The 20568-nt window shown below is 39.2% G+C and overlaps 1 protein-coding gene across 6 annotated transcripts in view; it reads left to right on the top strand.

Moving 5' to 3' along the window:
- The window catches only part of FRMPD4 (FERM and PDZ domain containing 4), a 773033-nt gene that overhangs the window by 596503 nt on the left and 155962 nt on the right, over nt 1-20568 (top strand). For all 6 annotated transcript variants that reach the window (XM_045538893.1, XM_045538895.1, XM_045538897.1 and 3 more), the window contains one exon: nt 2782-2898. In XM_045538893.1, coding sequence (XP_045394849.1) covers nt 2782-2898 — 117 coding nt within the window. The remainder of the gene's footprint in view (nt 1-2781; nt 2899-20568) is intronic.

The raw sequence follows: 20568 nt of genomic DNA, 5'->3' as shown, positions 1-20568 counted from the left end.
TACTGTACAGGACAGAATGTAGCTCATAATAAAATTCAGGCTTCCTCCAGCTTGGTATTATAATGTTGTATTATACATGTCAATTATATTAGGAAGCTTATGTCTTTCCTTTAGTGATTAAGATTTCCAGGGGGGTGGTGGGGTGGTGGGGAGAATGAAAGAAAAGAAAAAAGTTTATTTGTTTTCAATAAATCAGCCCCCTCTGGGAAAGATTAACTTTCTGATACAGTACATAATTTAGTAATCCAGTTGTTACATTCTCTACATAGGCCTCCTTTCACTCACAAGAGTATTCTTTATGTCATTTCTAACTGTACTATTGCTTTTAGAAAAGTTTTTAATAATAGAATAGACTGTGTTCATACCTCTAAGAGCTTGTTTTCTTGGTACCACCTTAGAAAGCATTCCAAATGGGTTCTCTACTAACATGCAGAAATTGGAGGGGTGTGTTTTTTTTAAATAGTACCTCAGGGTGGCAAATACATGTGTTCTCTCACTGCAGGGAAGCAACATATTTTTTAAAAATCCACCAGAGGGAATTGCCACTGCTGACTTTTGTGCAAAGAAGAACAAAACGGTTGCCGTTGTCATTTCCTTTAACAGTCAATGGGCGAGAAATAATCCTATGGTGGCCTATTCTACATTTGCCAGACCTGTATTCAATTAATGAACACTTTTTTGTGGAAAAAAAAACCACTTCTTTTCCACACACTAAAAACGTGTTCATAAAAGATGTAGAAAAACATAGGAAGTTAAAGAAAAGGAACCGAGGTAGTTAAAATTATGCAAAATAGTTCCTCTGCAGAAATCTTACCAGAAATGAGCTTGTTTTACTTGAAGAGTGTTGGGTTATGGTCAGAAGTGTGTGTGTGCACGTGTGTGTGTGTTTGTTGGGAGGGTGGGTTGGAGAGTGTTGAGTTGCCCAGTCTCTTGAGGAATTAAAAGTCTTCCCTCCTCACAGAAAGATTGAGACCCCTGCTTTGAATGTTTGCTGCAGAAGGGCTACCACACAAGGTTGTGCAGGTTGTACTTGGTGCAAGAGTGCCCAGCCAAGGAGGCGGGTGACGACTGCAGTACAGCCCCTGTCACACTCACTAGCTCACTAGCCAGGCTGAGCACAAGGCCAGGGGAAGGGCACCTGCTGTCCATTCATCTGACCACATCTTTCTCATCTCATTGAAAAGGGCTCTCGGGTAGCTATTGAGACAGCGACTGTGAGTCCCTGAAAATGTTATCACAGCTTCCTCACCCCCAACCCGCCTCACTCCCCAACTCCTCCCCAGCTTTAGAACCACCCAGAGGCTCTTACAGGCTATACAGTGAGTAATTTCACCTGGAGTAAATTTTAAGGACCAAGTAATGAGGGGTGTTGATCAATCCTAAAAGGGCATCTCTTACTTCCTTTTACTTCGTTCCAAAGCATGTGTGAGGCAAAGTAGCAAACGTAAGAAAGCATTTTCATTCCGCTTGCAAGCAGAATTTCCCAAAGCCCTTGACTCAGTGACTGAGCGCAGCCCTCCGGAAGATGATAAGCAGGACAGAGCACAGCCTGAATCACTGCATTTTTTAACAAAGATAAAGTCAGCGATCCTAGCCCTTGCCTCCTCTTGTACATAAGATAACGTCTGACAGGATGAATGGTTATGCCTCTATAATCTATAACCAGATGTACTCTCACACCCAAACTTTGGTGAGACTTTGCTCTAATGTAACTTCTGAGCATGTTTAATGTAACTTCTGAGCACATGCAGAACCTCCACCACCTGATAAATAAGTCGTGGGCTGAAACACAGCTTTGGAGCTAACAGAGACCCTCTGTAATTCTTAGTAAGACTGAATAAAAGTAACTTTAATTCTTTAAAAGCCTGATTTTTTGTTTCTTTAGTTGACACATAGTTAAGCTCTGAGGGAAGGGAGGAGTTTCTGCATGTCCTGAGTTGAGGAGGCTTAGCCGGGATTCGGTGGTGCTTCAGAAACTGGGCACAGTGCTGCCCATCACGACTGCTTGTTACTTGTCCTCTGGCTTTCGGAAACGCAGGCTTCTAGAAAATTCTCCTTAACCTGCTCTTTCGTTTTACCAATGAGTCGATTTTTTTTTTTAAAAGATCGGGCAAGGGCAATAGTGAGAAGGGAGAAAAAAGTAGAACAAAGAGTTCAATCTTGGTAAGTCAAATTTAAGTTGTGAATTAGAAATTGTAAAAGATAATGTGTGGATTTTCTTTGCAATTTAAATGGAGGGTCTAAGGTCTTATGACTCACCTTGACTGGAGTGTGATTTATATGAGTCTGAATTTTGTATTTCGGTCGTGGGAGTCCGGGAAGCTGAGGCTTCAGATTTTTTGCTTAAGAGCCATAAGAACAGTAATGTATTTTGACATGAATTTATAATATAGTGTGAAATCTACTTATGTGCCCAAACTGTCCTAATGTCTGGCCTCAGGAATGACTACTGTGATGGAAAGCGTACAGAACTTTTAGCTTGTGTATCCTCAGAAAAGTTCCTTAATTTTACTGATCAATTCATTGTTTTCTCATCTGTAAAATGTATACTTACTTTATGGAACTTCTGCAAAAAAGAAGTGGGATAATACATAGAAAAATGCCTAGCAGAGTAACTGGCAAAAATATATGAAAAATACTCTTTACAATTATTCATTAATCAGTTGAGAATACAGCTCACAATTTAGAGGAACAAATTGTGCCCCTTCTGGAGTTTGCATCAGAAGAAATGTTCAGGAGTCAGGTGTAATGATGCTTTTTTTTTTTTTTTTGCTTTTCCAGCCACAGAACAAAGTCTTCAGGCTGGCCGCCTCCCTCAGGAACCTGGGGCTTGAACCAGGTGCCGCCCTATGGATGGGAGATGACGGCAAACAGAGATGGGCGAGACTACTTCATCAGGTAGGTTGAACACATGGCATGAACAAGAGAATCCTTGGCTAATGGACTTCTCTATTTTTTATTTGCTTAGGAGGATGAACATACTTAAATTAGGTACTCGTAGGCATTTGAAGACCATTACTCAAGCAGCTTGATCTCCTAAACCTCCTATATCTTGTGACATTCGGTTGTTTTGTTCTTGGGCAGGTGCCATCTTAGAGTGACAATTCACTGTATACCATGGTAATCCTGGCTCAGAGCAAACGTGTCCATTACTAAATATTAGGCCAGTTGTATTGTCTGAGACTAAAGTTTGACATGGAAGAGTATCATTTAGAAAGTTTTCTAGAAATGGTCAAGACGGGAATGTTACTGTCTCACCTGTAACTAAAAGAATCAGCTAAAAGGATTATGTACTTTATGGGTTTTATCATAAATTTCTCACCCTAATATTGGCTTAGGTTTTGTATTTTTGTGGTGTTCTTCTTTTTAAATTGTGGTACAAAATATTAATACATATAAAAAACCTGTAAAATTTACCATTTTAACCACTTTTAGGTGTGCAATTCAGTGGCATTAAGTACATTCGCAATGTTGTGCAACCATTTACCACTATCCTTCTCCAGAAATTTTTCATCATCCCCACAGAAACTTTATGTCCACTAAATAGTATCTGCCAATTCCTCCTTCCCCCCAGCCCCTGGTAACTTCTATTCTACTTTCTGTCTCTATAAATTTGCGTGTTCTAGGTACCTCATATAAGTGGAATCATATAATTTATATCCTTTTGTGTCTGGTTTATTTCACTTACCATGTTTTCAAGGTTTATCCATGTCATAGCATGTGTCAGAATTCCATTCTTTTGAAGGCTGAATAATATTCCATTGTATGGATAGACCACATTTTGTTTATTCATTCATCTCCTGGTAGACATTTAGGTTGTTTCCACCTTTTGGCTATTGTGACTAATACTGCTGTGACCACTGGTGTACAAGAATCTGGTTGAGTCCCTGCTTTCACTTCTTTTGGGCATATACCTAGGAGTGGAATTACTGGGTCATCTGAAATTGTTGGGTCAAAATCAAATTCTACATTTAACTTTTTGAGGAAACACTAAATTTGTTTTTTAGGGTGGCTGCAGTGCTCTGGGTTTTTGCAATTTTATGAGAAAAGCACTTATACTACATTTCTCAAAACAGCAAAGGTCCACCCTGCTTTTTTCTCCAACCTAAGTGAAGTATTCTTACTTACAAGAAATTAGTGAAATAGATTTGAAATCAGGAAGTATAATTGGCTCTAGCCAAATTATAATTGAGCAGAGATTGGAGGACAGGGGAAGAAAAATCTTTCACAACCACAGGCTGCGTTCTTTGTTCCAGCCAAGCTGCATATGAACTGATTTAGCAAACAGGATCACAGGATCGCCATGAGTTAGGGGATCATTTTTATAAAAATGCCTGCCCAGATTGTTTTGGGGGGATTTGGTCTTTTGTGCTCCCCTCCCCAAGTGAGGATTGTTGGAAAGTAGCTAGGGAAAAAACACATGTGATTATTGTGGGCAGTTTCCCAGTCTCTGCAGCCTAAATTTCTCCCCTTCCCCAGAATTGCTACAGAGGGGAAAGGACCCGCCTTCAGAGCATAGTTTGTTGCTGAGGGGTTTGCCTCCTGGGTCCATCCCAGGAAGATCCAAGATGCCCTTGGACATGACTGGGAAGTGGCCCCCTGGCTCTCCAAGGCTTTCCTAAGGGTGTGCTCAGAGAGACACTATAATAGAAATGGCAGTTGGAGCAGAGTCTTCCAGAAAATTCAGAGACTGGAAGAAAGGCCAGTAGTTTTGCTCACACCCTAGATTTTGAACCCTGAATTTCATAGTTTTCTCAAGTTCTTTAAGCTGCTAGAAAGACAATATTTTTTATGTATGCAATTGGCTCAGTTAAAGTGACCTAGATGATGTGACTCAAAACAATACAAACTTTCTGCTGAAGAAATATAATTTTTAAAAGACAAAAGACATGGATTATTTATTTATTAAGGTATGTCTCAGACTTCTCTGATTAAAATGGAGGTTTCTTTTCTCCTGGCTGGATCTGGGTTCCCATACATTCCAGGACATTCAATCAATAGGTAGAAACCCAAACTGAGGCCAACTGGTTAGAGGTTCTGGGAACACCAGCTAGCTCTGCCTTCATGCATTACCATTAGCATCATTGACATTTTTAAGGGCCAGACTGAGTGTCGATTTAACATTTACACTGGCCTAATGCCAGCTGTTAAAAAATGTAAGAGCAAATCAGCAACTTAATAGAGAAACCTGCACTGATTACTAAATGGCAGGTTTTAAAACCAAAGTCACCAATGTCATTTTCCCAAATTTGTGTGCTTTCTTTTTACTTGAAAAGTAAGTTTACACAGTCCTCTTTGAGAAAGTTTTAAGATGTCAAGAACAGCACTTTGGAAAGTGTTTGTTCTTTCTTTATCACTAATAAGTTTTATAAATAATGCGAATTATTCCTTTTTTTTTAACTTACTGAGTAATGTCCATTACAAAGAAGTACTCTAATTATCAGAGTTTCTAGGAGCCTAGGTTTGCAGTGTGGAGTATTTCTGTGCTCATTAGTTTTAGAAGTTAAAGGGACAATTTGAAAATTAATCTGGTTAGTAATTAGCACCTTTGCATTGAATTTTTCACTCTCTTAAATATTCTTTTTGAAAGAGATTAGATGTTTTCCTTTTTTATCTTGTCTTAGGATTTAAATGATAACCCACATCAGACAATTGTTTTTAATGAAGGTACAACTATTTCCGAGTGATGGACAAAGCTATGGGAGGAAGCAGCATTCATGTGTTCAAAGTTAGCCTAATAGCTAAATAATGAGATAATTCTACCATTATGTTCTTTCAGAACATGGCCCAGGATAGTTCAAAATGTGTTCGAATTTCATCTTCCCTCTTTCATCCCCAATTATTTAGGGTAGGGCTGGATAACCTGTTTTCTACAGAGTCATTGACCCATAGGGCTAAAAAAAAATCAAGGCTGCTAATACACACACACTAATGTACATTTGTGTTATATTATATAGTCTGCAAACTAATGGTTCTCAACCTCAGCCGCACATTGGAATAGACTGAGAATCAGTAAAAAATCCTAATGCTTGGGTTTGGGGTGGAACCTGGGAATAGAGAGGTTTCAGAAGCTCTCCAGGTGATTCTAATGAACCGCTATGGTGGCTGCTTTAAAGCACTTTCTGCACATGATCTCATTTATTTGGCTTCAACACAGGGATGATTATCTCCATTTTCCAGATCATAAAACTGAGACTCAGACTAATCAGGTGGCTTTCCCAGTCACACATGTGTGCTGCCAAGTCACACTCCATTGCTTGTTCAACTACACCAGATTCCTCATTTAAAAAGGACAATTTTTGTTGGTATTCTTAGAGAAATATAAAATATAGTTTTTTAAGGAACAAAGAATATTCTTTAAGAAACATGACAAATGCGAAATAAAAATTTCTCAGTTCCTTATTATTACCAGTTAAGAGAGAGAACAGAGCAGGGAAAAGAGAGGGAGACAGATGGGAAGAGAGAATCTACAGGGAAAAGAAAAAGTCTCAAGAAAGAGTGTCCTGGTGAGAAATGGGTAAGACAGAGAGAGACAGAAAGAGGAATGAAGAGAAACAGAGAAACTGAGATAGATACTCTGAGATGATTGCTGTGATAACAGCATCAATGACTAGTTAGTGTAGGTGTAGATGGAGATAGATGATACAGATATTAATACAATTATAGATGTATATATACATATAGGTTGAAATAGAATATAGATATTGACATACATTGATATAGATATAGATGTATATGGATTTATATAGTCATAGATATAGATGGATGTGGAATATACATATAGCTGATTAGATGTAGATATAGCTGTAGATATAAATATAGATTCTAGATGAGTAGCCATACAAAAACATTTGCCTTAGGAGAGTCCTGGTTTATGTGTATTGTTCTGAAATAATTACAGATATCACCTCCTTTTGCTCTCAAAGTGTTCTGGTTTGGATAATACAAGATAAGATAACTCAATTTATATATCATATCACACTACCAAAGTTTAGAAAATTTTTGCAAGACATAATATTTCATTTAATCTTGATGACTGTCTTATGAGGTAGTTAAGGCACATAGAAGACTCTTGCAGAAAAAGCTGAGGTTCACAGGGATTAGGATGTCCACACCATAAGCTAGTCAGACCAATGTTTATATTCATATCTTCAGACACTAAGGCCTTGGCTCCTCTGACTTGGTCATGGAGTTTAATACAAACTAAGCCCCCTATATTCTATAGCTTTGACACCCATCCCTAGGGTTACCCAGCCGTTGTTGTGCACTCAGCTCACCTCCATCTGTCCCTGCCACACCCTCCCTACTCAGCACCCTTAGACCTGGGCCTGATCAGCCTGCTTGTCTGGTCATGGGCTTCCTTCAAAAGCTCTTCATGGCCACATCCAGCATCCATCCACCCAGCATTTATTGAGCCTCACTAAATGCTGAAGATCCAAGATGAGTCTTTGAGGATCTCAGAACGTGGTAAAAGTGGTAAGTGAAATAATACACTATGTTTTAGATACAGTAGAGGCCCCCACAGGGGAATTAATCCAATCTGTTTGAGAGGATGAAGGTCATTGCCATGGGCCTCACACTACATTGAGTCCCCCATCTTTCTAAACTGAGCAATGTCTATTTTAACCTTTTTAGAGACATATTATGTGTTTAAAAGAGAATAGGGAGCACCATGTGTTACTTTTCCCCCATTTTTTAGTTAAATGGAGTAAGAACATGCTTGTTTGATTGTGAGCATAGGGAGATTTTACGCAAAGGTAACATGATTCATAAATCTGGAACTTTGGTTTTTATAGATTAAAGTAAAAAATTAAAACATGACCAAAATAAATATTAAACACTAGCTGGCAAAATATTATAGATGATTATGATGAACAAAGTTGGAGTCTGGGGATCGAGATGGAAGTTGAGAGAGGAGACTGGAGGGTCATTGCCAGAATACATGGCCTGATTTTTCAAGTTCTAAATTTGAGAGGCTTTTTCTTCTTTTTGGCCTGCTGGTTTTCTGGCCACCTTTACCCTGTGTACACAAAAAGTAGCTCTGCATGTGTATTAGACAAGACACACTATTCTATTATTCTACCAGCAATTCCCATGGTGGGCAATTAAACTGAGTTACTATTTCCTTAATGCAGAAGAATTCAACTCTGAAACCTGAAGGAAGAGTGGAGATTAGTAATGAGATGTGGAAACTTCCACTTTGTTCTCCCGTATGGACTTGGCCCAACTCGGGAGTGGTTTAGCCATTACCATCTGCCAATTTATTCAGTGGTCAATGTGAAATATATTTTTGGCTCACCTATCTCCAGAAAAGAATAATCTGAATAAATACAAGTAGTTTTTAAATACAAGTTCCCTCCCTCCTTTCTTATCAACCACAGCAGAAGACAGTCAAGTCAACGTGTTAGGATTCTGTCACTGTAGAAATTAACAATAGAAAAGCCTTACGTCATCCTTCCACGTAAGCTCCAAAGTAGTCCCTCTACATCTTGACTTGATCTAATTCAAATGTCCCAAAAAGGGAAGAAGTAAATGATTATTTTCAAACAGTATGTGGTAGTTCTGGGGTTATTCTTTGGAATTTTTTTTTTTCTTGATTTTTCACTCCAGATTTCAGAAGACTCTTACTCTTACTCTGTGGATGAGTCCTTTCATCTGTTACTCTGTGGTGAATTCCCTTAAACATTTCCTTCTCTAGAAATTAAAAAAAAAAAAAGTCAAGAAGAGTTAAGTTGTAAAGTTGGAATGTGGATATTGTGGTTGGGACCACCATCCCATGTGATATTTTTGATTGAAGCAGACATCAATTTCCTGTTTTATCAAGCCCATGGTTTTTTTTGTTTTTGTTTTTATTTTTGTTTTTTTTTGTGTGTGTGTTTTTTTTAATGAGACAGAGTCTCGTTCTTTTGCCTGGGCTAGTGTGGTGTGGTGTCAGCCTAGCTCACAGCAACCTCAAACTCCTAGGCTCAAGCAATCCTTTTTCCTCAGCCTCCCAAGTAGCTGGGACTACAGGCATGCACCACCATGCCCAGCTAGTTTTTTCTATATATTTTTAGTTGTCTGGCTAATTTCTTTCTATTTCTAGTAGAGACGGGGTCTCGTTCTTGCTCAGGCTGGTCTTGAACTCCTGACTTCAAGGGATCCTCCTGCCTCAGCCTCCCAGAGTGCTAGGATTACAGGCGTGAGCCACTGCACCTGGTCTATAAGGCCACACTCAACAAAGGACAAATAGATCTGAGAGATTACACAAGTTTTTACTCTTTGTTTCTGGTAATAAAATGTTGGAGGTCTTTGTGGAAATTAACAGTTATGTCCATGAAAGAGTTAAGAGAGATCTATTGGTGGTGGGTTGCTCTATTATTTTGTCAGGTTTTAAATATCCAGAGTTAAAAACTAGCATTATGTTAGAGAAGAGGCAGTATGTCTCTTTTTTGTGTGTTTTTGATGAAGAATTCTAAATAAAATTTGAGCACATATGATGAGTTTTGCATAAAAAGCAAATAATTGCCTCATGGCAAGAGCAAATGCCATTTTGTTCAACAAGTTCCTGAAGATCCCAAGCATCCAGTCATGGCAAGGGAGGTACATAAATATTTTGGAATGGGGGGAAAAAAGTCAACATGATTGTATCATTACAGGAAACAAAAGGTAATTATGTCATACCAATGCAAACGCTTCCCAGTTTGAACATTAGGTGCTGTTTATTCCCTTCATTGGAGCAGATTTGTTTTCTTTCAAACCTGACAAAGCACCTATCTGCTGAGTTAATAATCACTGCTCCCAGCTGGAAGGTAAGTTTGCAGAGTTGATGGAAGGGCTTTTAACAGGAAGGCTTTGAAATGACACTATCATTCCAGATCTAATTTGGCATATGGCACAAAGAGCTGTGCTGGGCAAACTTCTGTATCAGAGGCTGTTTCATTTTCCCTGTGCATTTCTTCTTGAAACTTTGCTGGTTTACTTAATCTGGCCTTCACTCTAGGACAAATCCCTGAAACACTTGGCTTTTTTGTCCAGCATGCCGAAGTATCTGAAGGGATTATAATTATCTGAAGTTCCTTGGGCCACTTGACTACCACAGAGTTGGGACATGCACACTGGGGCCAAGCTGTGGGCAGCAGGTTAGCTAGTGCACTGGGTCAGCTCTCCTTCTCTGGTGCTACATGTAGCCCCTAGGGATGTACATGAGGTGGGTCACAAAGTCCATTCGGTATCACAGGGATGTCCAGCCTGTAAAAAGCAGAAGCACCTGGAGGACCAGGTTTCCATCACAGCCTGTAATTGAAATACTAGCTTGAGGCCGCCTGCCACCCTGATTATTTTGAGTGGCCTCTGGACCTCTTCTTTCTGTGCTGAGCCAACCCTGCAGAGAGCAATTTTGATGTCACTGCCTAAGGCTGGGGCATAGGCAGAAATTCCGGCCTGTGCCAAATGCCAAGTGGGGGGTGTCAGTGTTGCTGCCAAGTAAATTGGCTGAGCTTAAGAGGACATGGAATCACCTTTGTGGCAGGTGTCTTTTCATTATTGTCTGCACTCCTGCACAAAAGGAGAAGGAGAGCAACCAAGACAGGAGGGCTGGTGACAAAAATGCCTTACTGTGGTCTACCAAAGGGTGGGAAACAGCAGTTCTTGCCGAGCCCTTATTCTGTAGCTCCTCTAAAAATACAAATAAAGCCTTCTTATCAATGGCCAATTTCTGTCAAAGAGTCTCTTCAATTGCAGAGGTGATAAAAGATGGCGGTACTTTTTGTGCCAGTGGACACTCATATCAGTCTGAGTCAAGAGTAGCCATATCACACATTTGTTACATGGAATGTGCCAGTCAGCTGCTGCAGGAGCACATAGATGGCAATGGCAATTCAGATTGGGAAGGCTGGAAGAGACTCTTAAAGAAGGCTGTTTGATTTTAAAAGATGCTGCTGAGCACACAGGTCTGGCTACATATAATTTTCAGGACCCTTTGCAAAATGAAAATGCAAGGCCATTGTTAACAAAGCAGGATATCTGTAGGTCTAGATTTGAAAGGAAAGAAAATAAAAAGCAAAACAAAAACAAAAAAAACCCAGCAGGATAAAAGTGGTGATAAAGGTACTAAGATGTAAAGCTTTTCCTCTTCTTTGGTCTCTGTCAATGTGTCATAGAGTTTTTTATTTGCTATATAATGCCATTCTAAGTAAAGAAAAATTCAATTTCAAATTATTAACATGAATTTTACCAATCATCCTTATATTGTACAATGCAAGTTTTAGCTACAAATATAAGAGCATTTGTCTGCAGAATCACTGAAATTACACAATTTGCATTTCATAATTCATGCATGCATATGTGTTTCCTTCTAACCAGTACAGTGAAAATGCTGCACAAAACTAACTCAAGTGTTTTGGTTTTACTTCTTGATATATGCACCTTCTACCAAAGCTCCCTTCCTTGGCTTGCTAATGAGTATGGAAGAACTGAAAGGAAAAGGAACTCTAGGTTGCCCTATCTTCCTTTTCCTTTCCTTCCATGTCATCATTTTTAGTGTAAGTGGTTGGCCAATACAGGGAAATAACACAAGTAAGAAAGGATATGACAGGGTTCCTTGGTCAATCATGTTTCTTAGAAAGTCATATCCGTTAAAAACTAATTAGCCTTCAGCCCTCACCTCCCAACCTCACCTCTTGACTCCTTTTGTAAAATCATTTTTTATGTGGCTTTCTCAATAAAGGCCTAGCAAAGAAGAATGATTGCTTCTAGCTGTTGACTCTCTCAGAAAGCAATCTCCATGGCCTGTCAAGGGTGGGTTTTCTCACCAAAAGATACATACTTTTCTTTCCCTACCCCCCAACCTTAATTCTCTAGACCAGGTCAGCAAACCTCTGTAAGTGGTAACATAGTAAATATTTTAGGCTTTGGAGGCCATGTGGTCTCTGTTGTGACTTAGCACAATACAACTCTGCCATGGTAGTGTTAAAGCAATCATAGGAAGTATGTAAATGAATGGATATGGTTGTGTTCCAATAAAACTTTATTTACAAAAACAAACTGGGGGCTGGATATGACCCATGGACTATAGTAGTTTGCCAAGCCCTGCTTTGAAGTATCATGCACTTGAGTTCATTCTCATATTTTTAATTCATTAATTGATACATTTTCAAAACCCTTCCATGAAATGGGGACTTGCCACATATTTTATATTTGAAAGAAACTAGGGCAGAGATTGGTAAAATGACTTTTCTGAGGTTGCAGAGAGCTAAAAATGGACCTCAGAGCCCCAGTTTGTCCTACTTGTTGCCAGAAAGCTCTATGATGTGTCTTCTGTCAGCATGCAGTTCTTGTATAGCTCCAACACCTATGACCTACCTCTAAAGGTTGTTCTAGGAACATCATCAAAATCCACCAGAGAAGTAAAACTTTTAATGTGAAAGTTCTCTCTTCCTTTTGGTAGGTGCTCACAGGGAGGAGGTCTGCTGATCACAGGGTTTGCAGCTGCTCCCCACCTCCAATCAACACCTTCGTAGGAGGGGTACAGAGGACAGGAAATGATAGCAATGAGGCAGCCCAGTCACAATGGAATGCCAAATGCAAGTGCAAATAATTATTAGGAAGGTGAAAATTACATAGCAACTTGCTCTTACTAATGGTCTACAGAGAAACCGCCCCATTGTGCTTTCAAAAAGTTAATTGTTCATAGTGTTTTGCTGCTTACTATCCTTGTGGAATTTTATAAAGCTGCTGTATAGAAGTCCTCAACTCATTTTTGGTGATATTCTGTTCTAGACTGTTCTCGCAGCTTTCATGACACCATCCCCCTTCTTTTGCTCCAAGCTCATAGGCAGTTCCTTCTCATGTCTCCTCAGCTGATTCTTCTTTTTTAGCTCAACATTTAAACTTCAGTTTCCCACATTATCAAGCCTACATTTCTACTTAAAACCCACAAAAAAGGTAAAGGATTCATGAGTTTAAATATGTTGATACTATGTGGTTTTGGTTCAAAAATTACTGGAGACTCATGACTATTCCCTTACAGGAGATAAAGGAGTTCACAAAAATTGGTTTTCACTGCCGAGGATATTGTCTGGGTAATAGCACACAGCCGATAAGTATTTGTTGATAGATGTTTGGAAGTATGTATAATCCATATGTATGTATGAGTAGATGGATGGATGGATGAATGAATGTTCCTTAAGCATTATATTCAGTAGGTCATTAGGGAAAATACATCTACACAAATCAGTGAGTGCAAATTATCTCTTCTTAACTTACTGACATAGAAATTTCACTACCAGAATTTAAGCATTTAGATAAAATCTATATTTCATAATAAGACCCTAAAGGCTTGTCAAAGCCTTATCACCAATTCATATCTTAGTGTGGCTGTTTATCAGACCTCCAAAATTCAGGATGTAATAAAGGTAACTTTCTCAGGATAGTGAAATTAATTGCAGCGTATTCCGGCAACAAGTGGCATAGAATAATAAAGCACAGAAATTAGAGTAAAAACACCTGGGCTAAAATCCCAGCTCTTTCAGTGCCAGCTGTGTAATGGTGAGTAATCATTTGGAAACCCTGGGCCTAACTTTTCTCATTGTACAACAATGTTTTTGGACTAGAAAACTGTATTAGTTGAGAATCCTTTGAGTTACAAGCAACAAAAAAATTCTTGATCAATTTAGCTTAAATGATAAAAAGAATTTCTTGCTTTACATACCTAAAAAGTAAATTATAAAACTGCCACAGTCAAAAAGGAGCCTAAGAATACATGACAACTCAATGTGATGTGATATCCTGGATGGAATTTTGGAACAGATAAAGGACATTAGGTAAAACTGAAAGAAATCTGAATACAATATGGACTTTAGTTAGTAATAATATATCAATATTGGTTCATTAATTGTGACAAATGTACCACATTAATATAAGATGTTCCAATAGGGGAAACTGGGTGTCAGATATACAGGAACTGTTTGTACTATCTTTGTAATTTTTCTGTAAATCTAGAAGTGTTCTACAGTAAGTTTATATATAAAAAATACACAAAATGGGGTAACATCAGCAAGATGTCAGACTATGAAGCTTCAGGCCCTTACTTTCCCACAGAGACACATAGTTAACAATATATTGACCAGAATAACTTTGTGAGAATTCTAGAGACCAGTTGAAAAGTTAAAGCACCTAGATGAATGTAAAACCAAGAAGGTATTTCAGCAAAAAAGGATGGGAAAGTTTTGCATACCTGTCCATGCTCCTCCCCTGTCTGACCTAGCACAATGCAACCAATAGGAAACCTCTCACACTAGGGATCCTCTCTTGGGCTGGAAACAAAAGAGTGGACAAAGCCTCCAGCATTCTGGTGAGTCTGGAAGCTGCCTGAGGGACTGGTTTCTGTATTACCATACTCAGAGCACTGACAGGACTTGGTCAAGCACTGGTGGCCTTGTTAGGAAGCTGCTGAAAACAAAACATGATCCCCATGGCACATAAGAGCATCAGTTTCAAAGGCAGACACAAGGGGGAGCAAAGACCACAGACTTCTGAGAAGAAACAGGAGCAAGCTGCTTAGGGAATTAGAGCTAAGTAAAAGCACACACACAAGCCCATAGAAGACATCCTCAGAAAGAAACTGGGGAGGTCCTAGAATCTATAGCTTGGCTGATCAATGAAGATTTTCCCCTGCACAATATCAATATGTAAAGACTGGGAATGGTGATTGTTTTTTCAAATACCCAAGTCTCAACAACAACAAATCCCAAAGCAGACAAATAAAGAGGGAAACATGGCCCAGTAGAAGGACCAAAATAAAACTCTAGACCCTGAATCTAAAGAAACATGAACATTGATGCAAAAATCCTTAAGAAAATACTTGCATTCTAAATTCAACAGTGCATCAAAAAGATTATACACCGTGACCAAGTGGGCTTTATTCCAGGAAGGTAAGGAGGGTTTAACATATGGAATTCAGTTAATGTAATATACAACATTAAGAGAATGAAGGACCAAAACCACATGATCATCTGAATTAATGCACTAATCATCACAGAAATGCAAATCAAAACCACAATAAGATACCACCTCACCGCCATTAGGATGGCTACTATCAAAAAAAGAGGAAATAACAAACATTGGCAAGAATGTGGAGAAATTGGAACCTGTGTTAGTCTGTTTTGCGTTGCTATAAAGGAAATACCTGAGGCTGGGTAATTTATAAAGAAAAGAGGTTTATTCAGCTCACAGTTCTGTAGAGTGTACAAGCATGGCGCCATCATCTGCTTCTGGCAAAGGCTTAAGGGAGCTTTCCATCAAGGCAGAAGGTGAAGGGGGAGCAGGCATGTCACATGGCAAGAGAAGTAGCAAGAGAGGGAGGAGGAGGTTCCAGGCTTCTTTAAACAACTAGCTCTCACGTGAACTAATAAAGCAAGAACACATTATCATGGGGCTGGCACCAAGCCATTCTTGAGGCATTTACCCCCATGACTCAAACATATCCCACCAGGCCCCACATTCAACACTAGGGATCAAATTTCAACATGAGATTTGGAGGGGCTAGATATCCAAACTGTATCAGAATCCTTATGCACTATTGTTGGCAGGGTAAAATGGTGTAACCGCTATGGAAAACAATATGGCAATTCCTCCAAAAATTAAAAATATAACTACTGTGTGATCCAACAATCCCACTACTGGGTATATATCCAAAATAATTGAAAGTAGAGTTTCAAAGAGATATTTGCACACTCTTGTTCATAGCAGCATTGTTCACACTAGCCAAGAGGTAGAAGCAACCCCAATGTCCATTGACAGATAGACAAACAAAATGTGGTCTGTAATACAATGGAATACTATGCAGCCTTAAAAAGGAAGGAAATTCTGTGATATGCTACAACATGGATGAACCTTGAAGAAATTATGATAAGTAAAAAAAAAACAATGGCAAAAAGATAAATGCTATATGATTCCAATGATTCCACTTATATGAAGTATCTAAAGTAGTCAAATTCATAGATATAGAAAGCAGAATGGTTACCAGGGTCTGGGAGCAGGAAACAAAGGACAGTTGTTGTTTAATGGGTATAAAGTATCAGTTCTGCAAGGTGAAAAAGTTCTGGAGATCTGTTGCACAACAATGTAAATGCACATAACACTGCTGAACTCTACACTTTAAAATGGTTAAGATGGTAAATTTTATGAAGTGTTTTTTATTAGAATAAAAAATATACACAAAGTAAGTGCCAAGGCCATCTTCAGAAGATGTTTAAAGTATACACTGGAGTGGTCAGGGCTCTGCTCCATCTCTCTGGACCCTCTCTACTCTGTTTTAGCCTTTGAGTTTCATTCCTGATGGCTGCATCCCTTCTCACCTTTACATTCACCATCCAGAAGAGAAAGAGAACCTGTGTCCCAGCATTTTCAGAATCAGCCAAGGTTCTCACTGATTAGACTAGTGGAAGCCACACACCCACAACTGAACCAATCGCTATGGGCATGGGAGCTGCAGATTGGCTTAAACCAAAGAGGGCCTGCCCTTAAAGTAGGAGTGCAATCAATCCCACTCAGATCACTTGGGAGAGAAGTGGTTTCCTAATGAGACCAGTAGTCAGCAAACTTTCCCTGTAAAAGGCTGCACAATAAATATTTTAGGCTTTGTGGGTCGTATGGTCTTTATTGCAACTATTCAACTCTGCTATTATATAATGAAAGCAGCCATAGACATTAAGTAAATGAATGAACATGGCTGTATTCCAATAAAACTGTACAGACATTGAAATTTTAATTTCATATAATTTTCATGTATCATGAAATATTCTTTCTTTTAACCATTAAAAAATGTAAAAGCCATTTTTAGCTCACAGGTGGCCAGGAGCATTCAGCACACAGACTGTAGCTTGCAGACCTCTGTTCTAGATAATCTCTCCAAATGCCTTTTTAGCTCAGTGATCTTTATAATTTTACCTGGGTCACCTTCATTCCTCCTTTCTGGAATACCTGTAATGAAATGACCCTCAGCTGATGTGTTTGCTCAAAATCCTCAATCTGATGCAACAAGTCACTTGGAAGGTCATGCAATTACTTCTCCTTTCCCCATGTGCACTGAATTGTCTTAATATCTTGGTTTCCATAGAACACTTGGGAAGTACATAACAGTACACTGTTAAATATTTAAGATAATGATTCTTCCTCTCCACCATTACTGGATATTAAAAACATGCCTTCAACTCTGCAGTTACAATTTATAGAGTTAAAACTCTGTCTTGTGGCTAAGCAATTGTTCTTCTATTTCTGTTCACCTTTAACAGTGACTTTTTTCTAGCTTAAATATTTAGTAGACTGGAACTGTCTTCAGAATGATATATTTCTTAAAGTCTTTATTTTCCAGTTATTGGACAGAGTACCATTATGTAAATGATTGAAGCAAGTATTCAAAATGTGAGTTTAAAGATCTTCAGGATCAGAGGGTGACCCTGGGGAGAGAGAGATGGGAGACAGAGCTGAACAATAAGGACAAGAGAAAGGATAAAGTCAAGGAAGCTTTTAAATTCCTACAAGGAACAGGTGTGACTGGATCTCTGGAGAAAGATGAAAAGTGGCTTAGAAAAAAGTAAAATTCATTGGAATAGCATGGGGCTGTAAGGGGGCAATGATCTGTTTTAAAACGAAAGTGGAAAACTGTGGAATGATTGGTCAAATGCATTTTTGCAGTCTTTGGATTTTAGTCCAAATACCTTTAGCACACAAAATGACTTTGTTTTATTTCTTCATTGTTTGTGACCCATCTACTTCTTTAAAAATATCTGAGCCTCAACTAGCCTGTAGTGCCCTTATGTAAATTATGAAAAGCACCCCATTTGAGCCATTGTGTCCCAGCCAGTTAGCATCTTTGTGCTCAGTTTCAGGGTTCTTTGAGGGGACTAGATTTCAACCCCTAGTTGACTCCTTGGCCAGGCCCCGTGCATATCCATTTACACTGGCCTGGTCTGGGGTGGTTCATAATAAAAGACACATCTGATTTGGGTGGCAGTGTATTTGAGTTACATTCCCCAGATAGACTTTCCAAACAAGCTCAAAAAACCATTTAGGAGACAGGGCTGTGAAGGACCAGGTAGAATTCACCTGCATCAATACTGATGTATGTATTGAATAGAGGACTCACTTTTCTAGCTCTTTACAAAACTAAATTTTCCTAATTCTGTCAGATTACAATTTATAAACTCCAGAATTTTATTATAGTAATTTCTTTTAATGTCAAGGTTTCCTAATGCTTAGTTGACAATTCCTTTCTTCTGTTCTCTCTTAAGCCACCATTACGAGGCACACTCAAGGTTAGGAGGGAGGGTTAGCTCTGGCCCTTCCTCTGAGTGGTTCCACGATGCTTTTGCTGTTTACCTGTTTTCTCTAGGGATTTTGTTCTTGTTTTGTTTTCCTTCCCTTTGTTTTCTAAAACTTAGGACTGCCTTATGGTAAACTCTGTCCCCTGACATAGCTTTTGGCTTTAAATTTGCCTTCAAATAGCAGCCCCTTTCCAAAATATCCTCCTGCCTCATTCCTTTTAAGTTATAGTTTATAATTTGCTAATGACCATGGAACCACTTGACTGGGATTGCTAGAATTATGTATAAGATAAAAGATAATAGGTTCTAAGTGAGGGCTTCATGAGCTCTCATGAAGTAAATGAGTCTGAGATTTGGTGCTTAGGTTGTGTGCTATCTCCTTGAGTGTTCAAATACTCTTTTGTTTTCAGTTTCCCATATCTTTTCCAATGCTTGACTGTTGTGTTCCAGATGGTTGTGTTTATAGGAAAGTAACCTCCAAATAATGTTAAGGTAGAGGGTCTTTATTAACTGTGAAATAAAAGCTAAGCTGCAGGAAAGCCTAGTTGTTAGAGGCATGAGGTCTGGAGCGAGGCTGCCTGGGGTTGAGTCTTATGTACCACTTCCCAGTCACAGGAGAGTGGGTAAGCTGCCTAACCTTTCTGTACCTTTGTTTACTCATCTGTAAAATGAGCATAATAGAGACATATATTCCACTGAATTGTAAGAGGGTGTCAAGAGACAAAGTTAACAAAAAAATTAGTTATAGATCTAATTGGCTTTTATTTGCAACTTATGAATCTGAGCAGCCTTCATTCTACAAAATAGTATGAGAGCTCCCATTAGGCAATGGCAGAACAGTGAGTTTTATAACGTGAGAACAAGGAAACAGAAAAATTGAACAAAACGTGATTGGTTAATTTCAGGTTGCTTTAGGCTCCTTTTTTTGTAAGTGTTAAAGCGTAGAAGACTTTCTTATTAAGCTGACTCAGGTAGACTGGAATCTCCTGTTTTCAGGAAAAACTGATGTATTTCGGGATCTATCTCCTTCCCTAAAGTTTCAGCTTGATTATGTGGCATTTAGCATGTGTGACTCCATTTTGGTTTGGTCTGGTCTGTTGGAGCCTAGTGCAGGAGCTCAGTCCAAAACAATGGCCTCCCATAATTTTTGTTTAATAAGGGTTAAATGACTTATTCATATGAAGTACAAAGAATAGGAAGTACTCAAGTGTTAGTTTTATTATCTTCATTATTATTATAATTATTAGGAAGAGAAGGAAGGGAAGGACAAGTAAGAAAGCAAGCTCTCCAAATAGACTTCAAGTTAAATGACATCAGTGTGACTGGTGTCTTGGAACAGATGATGTGTGCTCTCCTTCACTGATACCTGTCACTTTGTTTTTTTGGTTTTTTTTTTTTTTTTTTTTTGAGACAGAGTCTCACTTTGTTGCCCGGGCTAGAGTGAGTGCCGTGGCATCAGCCTAGCTCACAGCAACCTCAGACTCCTGGGCTTAAGCGATCCTACTGCCTCAGCCTCCCGAGTAGCTGGGACTACAGGCATGAGCCACCATGCCCGGCTAATTTTTTTGTATATATATTTTTAGTTGGCCAGATAATTTCTTTCTATTTTTAGTAGAGACGGGGTCTCACTCTTGCTCAGGCTGGTCTCGAACTCCTGACCTCGAGCGATCCACCCGCCTCGGCCTCCCAGAGCTAGGATTACAGGCGTGAGCCACCGCGCCTGGCCTGATACCTGTCACTTTGAAATAGACAAAGTTCGAGATATGATAGCTATGAGTCAAATTTTAGCCTTATCATGTTTGACGTTGATATTTTCTGCCTCCTCTTTTAGTCCCCATTCCCTGTAGCCTCACCTTCTTCAGTGCCCTCATTCTTCTCCAATTAGAACCTGCATTGAGGAATGGATATGATAGAGCAAATCACACTAGAGTCTTACTAAGGAGCTCATATACTCCTCCTCCCAGGAGAATTTGCATTTTCTTAAGGTACAATGCCTTTAACCAGACAACTGAATCTCATAGTAGAAGTTCTAGTACCAAAGACTCCCTCTGCCAATTTTCTGCCCACCTACTAACCTGCATTCCTATAAACATATGTGCATTCTTACCCTGCTCATCCACTTTTGTTTCATCATGGTGGAAGGGGAGGCCCCCTTTTGTCTGAGTCAATGGTTCCCCAACCCCCAGGTATAAGCCCTGCCACCTCCTTCAGGAGGGACCTCACTTCCTCCATCATACCCTCTTTTTGCTGTATATTCAGTATC

Source organism: Lemur catta, chromosome X, assembly GCF_020740605.2.
Source record: "Lemur catta isolate mLemCat1 chromosome X, mLemCat1.pri, whole genome shotgun sequence".
NCBI classification, from domain to species: Eukaryota; Metazoa; Chordata; class Mammalia; order Primates; family Lemuridae; genus Lemur; species Lemur catta.
The sequence above is the reverse complement of the archived record's forward strand: the minus strand, read 5'-3'. Positions and strand labels throughout refer to the sequence as shown.